The 7,456-nt window shown below is 54.2% G+C and overlaps 1 protein-coding gene across 1 annotated transcript in view; it reads right to left on the bottom strand.

Moving 5' to 3' along the window:
* TOR3A (torsin family 3 member A) overlaps window positions 1-6,024 on the bottom strand; it is a 14,183-nt gene extending 8,159 nt beyond the window's left edge. The window contains exons 1-4 of the mRNA XM_019646675.1: window positions 5,363-6,024; window positions 4,244-4,357; window positions 3,343-3,608; window positions 1,583-1,761 (exon numbers count right to left, since the gene is read on the bottom strand). Coding sequence (XP_019502220.1) covers window positions 1,583-1,761; window positions 3,343-3,608; window positions 4,244-4,357; window positions 5,363-5,618 — 815 coding nt within the window. The 5' untranslated portion in view covers window positions 5,619-6,024. The remainder of the gene's footprint in view (window positions 1-1,582; window positions 1,762-3,342; window positions 3,609-4,243; window positions 4,358-5,362) is intronic.
* Window positions 6,025-7,456: the final 1,432 nt, after the last annotated feature.

Raw genomic sequence — 7,456 nt, 5'->3', positions numbered from 1 at the left:
GATAGCAAAAAAACCCAAACAATCTGATTAAAAAAGGAGCAGAGGACCTGAATAGACAGTTTTCCAAAGAGGACATACAGATGGCCAACAGGCACAGGAAAAGGTGCTCAACATCACTGATCATCAAGAAAATGCAAATCACAACCACATTATCACCTCACACCTGTTAGAACGGCTATTATCAAAAAGCCCAGCGATAAATCCTGGCATCCTGGCGAGGATGTGGAGAAAAGGGAACCCTCCTGCACTGCTGGTGGGAATGTGGACTGGTGCAGCCACTATGGAAAACAGTACGGAGGTTCCTCAAACAATTAAAAATAGAGCATATGATCCAGCAATTCCACTTCTAGGTATTTATCCAAAGAAAATGAAAATACTAAGTTGAAAAGACATCTGCACCCCCATGTTCACTGCGACATTGTTCACGATAGTCAAGACATGGAAGCAACCTGATGTCCATCCATGGATGAATGCATAAAGAAAATGTGGTCTATACACAATGGAACACTATCCAACCATAAAAAAACAACGAAATCTTGCCCTTTGCGACAACATAGACGGACCTTGAGGACATTATGCTAAGTGAAATAAGTCAGACAGAGAAAGACAAACATATAATCTCACTTATATGTGGAATCTAAACAAAAAAAATCCCCAAGCTCATAGATACAGAGAACAGATTGGTAATTGCCAGAGGCAATGGGTGAAGGAGGTCCAAAGAGTACAAACTTCAAGCTACAAAATAAGTCCTGGGGATGTAACGTACAGTATGGTGACTAGTTACTAATATTAAATTGCAGATTTGAAAGTTGCTATGAGAGTAGATCTTAAAAGTTCTCATGACAAGAAAAAAGTTTTGTAACTATGTCTGATGACGGATGTTAACTGGACTTATTGTGGTGACCATTTCACGATACAGACACACCCGAAGATACTGTGGTTTTGGTTCCAGACCACTGTAATACAGCAAGTATCACCATAAAGCGAGTCAGAATCCTTTTGTTAGTGGAGGGTCTTGCCCTCAATTTGTAAAAAAACAAACAAACACAACACCTGTGAAGTGCACGCCAAAACGAGGTGTGCCTGTATATACAAATATTCAATCACGTCCACCTGAAACTAATATACTGTTAAAAGTCGATTATACCTCAATGTAAAAAAAAACAACCAAAGCCAACAACCTTAATGCCCTTCTAAGAGGGGACTCCCAGTGTGTGAGCAGTGCCTCACCTGGAGTGTCAGAGGGGAGCATCACCATCCTGGGAATCACGGGGGAGGCTAGATGAGGGGCACCTGCTCTCCCCAGGTCGCCCCCGCAGGGCCTTGGGGGTAGAACGAGGTCAGGAGCGGGGAGACCTAAGGCTCCCACCCCTGCTACCCCAAGCAGCCAGCCTTTTGTTTTCTCTACTGCAGTTGTGTGGCTTTCCCTGGAGGAAAAGGCGTCTGCAGCCTCGGAGAGCGTGGAAGCCCTCCATCGCCAGTTTACGTGCCAGATAGCAGCCCCCAAGATGGCAAACGCAGCCCCTGGACAGAGGGTTCACCCCGCCCTGGCCCAGTCCGCCTGTCGTCCCTCAGACCTTACCTGAGAAAAAGAAAGATGGTCCTCCGGGACTCAGCCCTGTGGTTGTCGGGGGCCTGGCGTTCCAGGTGTGGCCCCAAGGCCTCCAGCAGTTCCGGGTGCAGCTTCTCGGCCTCATCAAAAATGATCAGGGTCTGATGGCAGTGCGCTTGCATCTTCCTCACCTGGTCTGTCAGCCGCTCCTGCAGATACAGGAGCTGCTGGGGAGCCCTGGCAGGCACACGCCCACCCTCCAACCCCGGAGAGACCCATTTCCCCTGGGTGTCTGCAGCGGATTGCCGGATTGCCGGGGGCTGGGGAGGGGTTCTACCGGGACTAACCGCTGGGGGCGGGGCTAGGGCAGCCCTCCAACAAGCTTCCCAGGTGACTCTCCTGCACCCGAGGTGGAAAGCCGACTTGGGAGGGGAAGGGCCTGCCTGCCCTTGGGAACAGGCTGCAGCGCTGCTCTCTCCCGGCCAGGATGAGGTCCCAGAACAGCCAACTCACCCTCCCAGAGGGTGGGAGTCAGACTCTAATATAGGGTGACAGGTAGAGAGGCTCAAGTGCCCAGAGGTGGTAGTCCCGTCTTGAACTCCCAGGTGCAGAGCACCTGCTGGCACCCAGGATGGGCTGAGAACTCAGCAGGGAAGCTTGGGGAGGACCTGTCTGGGGCCCAGCCAATTCAGAACTGGGGTTCCCCATCCAGGCCAGGTAGCCCTCAGTAGAAAAGATGCTACTTTGCAGGGTTCACAGGCCAGCTCCTGGCCCAGGGTGGGGGTTTTGGCAGAGCTCACACTCACTGTCCACCCCTAGCCTCTGATTCTGGCTTCAGCCCTGTCACCTGAGTGCATGCGACAGAGGACATGTGGGCTGTGAGAGTGCGTATACATGTCAGCTCTCAGTGCGGAAGCTGAGATCAACAGCAGCTTTGCCACAGTCCAAGTCAGCTAGTCCTTTCTGGGAAGGCCCGGCTGACCAGGCGCCTGCCCTTAGTTACTCTGCCCCTGCCCTCCCAGGCCACACTGAAACTGCCAGGTGACTCATGCAGTCTCTGTCCTCAGAGGCTTACATAATCTTCCCAGGTTATCGCACTCCAAATATCAGAACTGAAAGCCAAAGACACGCAGTCATCTTCGTCATGCTACACTGGGGCTCTGATCATTGTCCGGCTGACTTTAAATACTATTTATACATGTCTCAATGGAAGAACCCCAAAATAGCAGAGCAGCAGACAATTTTTGTTCCTCTACTTGGTGGCCTATAATGAGCGATTTGGGGAAGTCGTGGAAAATCACATGATATGACATGCCCCTTAAAAAAAAAAAAAAAAAAAGCAGGCCATGCAACTTTCTGTCCAGTACAATTCCAGGGACATAAAACACCACAGGGGAAAGGCTTGAGGGAAGTAAACAGAATGCTAACCGGATGTGTCTGTGTGGGGAGAATGTGATCAAGGTTTTGCCTTCCTCTGTCCCACATTTCCTGTGACATTTCCACCACTTCTACAGCAGAAAAATGAACACATGGATTCTGTGGCAGCTCAGGGTCTGGCCTCACGTATGGCTGGTAAGGAGACAGAGCTCGGGACAGGTGTCCTTCCTCCACATGTCAGGGCCTCATCTGTGTGGGTTACAGGTTCTGTCCAAACGGCTCCTTGTCCCCAGCCCGACCCCCAGGCTTCTCCAGGGTCTGAAAGGAAGGGCTGGCTTCAGGGCTTCCCTCCCAGCACAGAGGGCTGCTCCTCGGGCTGTCTGCGCCTCCTTCCAGCCCCTGCCCGGCCTCACCTTGTACAGGTCCACAGACTTGGGGTGAGGGAAGTGGAGCATGGTGATGAACACCTGGACGCAGTCGCTCCGCAGCCCGTCCCGGTACAGGTTTTCCGCCAGCATCCGCGCCACGAAGTTCTTGCCTGTGCCAGACCAGCCGTGGAACGACAGGGCCAGGGCCTTGTCTGGCCGGGGCAACTCTAAATAGCCCCTCACTGTGGTCAGGACCAGCTCCTGGGCCAGATGCTGGCCGTGCAGCCGCACATTCAGGTCCGACTCCAGGCCTAAGGGCGGCAAAGAGGAGGCCACAGTGAGAGGCGCACACAGGGGCAGTCCCCACCAGGGGCGGCAACGCCTGAGAGTGAGCACGTCTGAACATCTCTGTGGTGGGGTCACTTATCCATCCTATTTGGCTTCAGAACAAGCCACTGGGCAGCCCTGGCAGCAGAAGGGATCCAAGAGCTATTTTCTAAAGAGTTTGAGAAATCAAGATTAAACTTAAGGAGAGAATAGGATCACCTTTTCTGAAGGTCCTGAAGACCCTCCACAATGGTTGGCAGAGTCCTGTCTGGAGGCGCCCCACCACCCATGCCCATGACATTGCTCCCACCTAGACGTCTCAGGAGACACATTTCCCGTTTTATGGAGACACCCTCGTTTTATTTATTTAAATTCAACAAATGCCAGTTGGGAGCAGCTAGAGTGCACCAAGCCTTCTCCATAGGCCTTACTTCCTCTCAGCCATGAGGTTGCTGGGGTTGGAGCCGTGGGCCACTGGGAGCCATGGTGGGGGCAGGGAGGAGGGTGTGCTGCCAGTTGTGGGCAGGACGATAAAAGGTCCCTTGCACCCTCGCTGTTCCCCTGAATCGCCTCCCCTCCCTACAGATCCCCATTCCCTTAGGGCCACGCAAGGTCCAACCTGGGAAGTTGTTGGAGATCCTGCAGTCCCCGCCATCGCAGCAGTTCCCGAAGCTGCAGTACCACGTGGTCAGGATATCCAGGTACTGCTTGCCCAACAGTGGGAGGCTCCAGCCTGGAAGAGGGGGAGCTGTGAGACAGAGCTGAGGCCACGGGGGAGCCTGGTACTGCCTCCCCGCGTTCTTCTTCCTGTCCTGTCTCCTCCCTCCCAAGCCACTCACTGCTCCTCCCTGGGCCTTCCTTGCACCTTGCCAGGGAATGGGCACCTGTGGCACCACCAGCTTTGAGGAAGCACATGGCTTCCCCATAGATGCAGCTCCAGCAAAGGCTCAACTTACCCAACAAAACATGCCTTCAGCCCTGCACCTGAGGTGTAAGAAGCCCAGGCCTTGCCTGCGAGTTTGCAGTCTCCTAGCGAGACAGTCAGTAGCTGGTGATTATCATTCTTACTTGCTCTGGTTTCCAAAATCATCTGATCACAGCCAACCGCAAAGGCTTCTAAATTGTTTTGTCAAATGTCCATTCGACTATACCCAGCATTGGCAAAAACGAAACAAAAACCATCCACTGGAAATTAGAAATCTTTTGATCTAAGCGAAAGATATTTAGAGCACCATTACAGGGGTACCATTATAGTACTATTACTGGACCTAGAATTACTGACAGACTGCAAGGAGCCTTAGAGATCATCTGGTCCATGACAGTGATGGGATTGACAAGACTGCCACACAACTTGTAAGTGACAGAGCAGGACCCAGAGCTCAGGTCTAGGACTCCCAGCCCAAGCTCTGCCTCCATAAGCAGCATAGGAAAACGGACTCGGGGTGTCCGACCCGGCACTTTTCCTTAAAGCCATCAAGAAGGCATGAGCTGTCCGGAGGAGTCAAGATCGGGGTGCATGGGGGAGGGCAGTAGGCCTATCGTCTGCATAAGGGGGCTGCGCCAGGGTGGGGGGGGCAGTGATGGGGCTTCCTGGTCCCCAAGGGGCTGGGCAGCACAGTAAAGCTGGCAGCTAAGGCGCCTGCTGGGTGGCCCGGAGAACGATGGCGCAGAGCAGGAGCGAGCTGAAAGCTGCGCCACATCCCGCCGCTCCCCCCATCGCCAGGCGGCCGGGTCTTACCCGGGGGCCGCGGGGGGTCCTCCTCGTCCTGGTCACAGGTCTCGGGCCACAAGCGGCAGCTGAAAAGCACCCAGTACCGTTTGGAGACGCCGCCGGCCGCCCTCAGCCGCTCCTGCAGACCCTGGATCGCCCGCCAGGCCCGACCAGCGCCTGCCTCCTCGGCCGCCTCCCTCGGCCCGGCGGGGCCGCGATGACCCAGCGCGCCCGCGAGCGCCAAGAGCAGCAGGGGCAGCAGGAGCCAGAGTGGGCGCCGCATGGCCGGGCGCACAGTCCAACCCGCCGCCGGGCTTCACCCGGCTTCGCCCGGCTCCCAGTGCGGGGCCGGCCAGTGTCGCTGCTTCCGCCGCCCGGGTCGGCCGAGGATTGGCGTTGCCACGGGAACCGCAGCCTGACGTGACCGAGGCGAGGCGGCACCCGTCCGAAACCGAAACCCAGGCTGTGCTCCGGGCGTCCCGAGGCCGAGCGCAGGCACCGCCCACCCGACCGACGGCAGCCTATTCTGGGGTGATTGTGGGTGTAAGGAGTTGAAGTCAGGCCTTGAAACGGCCACTGTCATCACCCGGCTGTTACTTTCTGGCCGCTCTGGTGGCCCACCCGAGGCCTGCCAGAGGACACTCATTCGTGCCCCCCAGGTCTGCAGATCCACTTCCTGCCAACCTGTTACACGAAAACCGACAACCACCTCGCCAGGAGGTGGAGCCAGCGGAGGGGCGGGGAGGCCCCCCCCCCCCAGAAGGGAAGCGAAACAGGACAGCCCGGCACCAGCAGGTTCCCACAGCTGGGAGTCCACCAAAAAGCACGAGGAAGCTGGTGGGCTCGTCTGGAGAGATTGGGGGTTTGGAAACTCGCGGAGTCATGGGCAAATCATAAGGTTTCATGTACATGTAGTCATCTCAATAAAAAGGTAGGCGAGGTACCGTGTGCACCTTCTTGGCCATATTTGCAATTTTCAAGTGCTTGTGACCACAGCAGTTGCTCAGACACCACTGGGTAAGTCTTGAGGGCCTTTCCTCAGGGCTCCCTTCTCCGTAACACGAGCGTGCAACCAGGTTGGCAGATTTCAGAAAAGCTCAATGCACTTTTTTCAAAAGCACCTGAGTTACTGAAGCCACTGACCTAAGAGCCATCTTGTCCTAGGAAGAAACTGTCTAGAGATCATGGGACTTGACTATTGTTATAGTGATAGGGAAGGTAGATAGACAGCAGGAGAGACCCAGCCCCGGTTAGAAAGCCCCTGGCTGCAGCTCCTACTTGGGTCCAGACCCCTGGCAGCTGCCCTCACTCAGGGCACCAGTGCCTCAGGAGCCCAGCAGGACTCCAGGCTCACACATGCCCCTAATCAAAGGGATGCCTTGTTAGAAGCTAGAGAGAGAGAGAGAGAAACCATCCTGCTTATCAGAATGGACACCCTGCTTCTCGGGGCCATGGTTATGAGCTCAGACAACCTTGGGAGCAAGAAGGGGATCCGGGGCAGTCAGCTGGGAGAGGTGCTGGAGAGGAAGAGGGGGAGACGATTCTACCCATAGAGATAAAAACTATCACACAATGAAAGGAGAGGCTGCTTCCCTCTCTCGGGTCAGCCCGCTCCGTGTCTGAGTGTACTCGCTTTTCCTAATAAACTTCTTGCTGTTCTATGCTGACAAACTGCCTCTTGACTGAATTCTTTCCTTCAAGACAAAAAGAGTTGTGGTACATCATTCCTGGTACCAACAGGCTCAGTGGCTTTGAGGTTGGGCTCTCCAGACAGTCAAGTGAATCCTGGCGCCATGTCTCACCAACGTCACACGCGGATTCGCCGGTTCCTCCCATTCTCGGCTCCTTCCTCAAGCGCTCACCAAACCTGCTTCTTCCATTCACACAGCTACAGAAACCAGGTAAGTACCTTTGTCAGGATACCACAAGTGGTAAATTGAGGTCTGCTATGTACTCGTATGCAGGAGGCCTAAACAGCTTTATTTATACTAGTGAAGTTTATAGGTGAATTTATGGTGATAAAATTACTAGTATGAACACTATTTCTTTTACAAATCCACGTTTTAAGACTGAAAATAATTCATTACTGTAACTTTCACGTAGTTAACTAATTTCTGAGGT

Source organism: Hipposideros armiger, unplaced genomic scaffold (genome assembly GCF_001890085.2).
Source record: "Hipposideros armiger isolate ML-2016 unplaced genomic scaffold, ASM189008v1 scaffold_6, whole genome shotgun sequence".
Lineage (NCBI taxonomy): Eukaryota > Metazoa > Chordata > Mammalia > Chiroptera > Hipposideridae > Hipposideros > Hipposideros armiger.
This window is presented reverse-complemented; position numbering and strand designations above follow the sequence as displayed.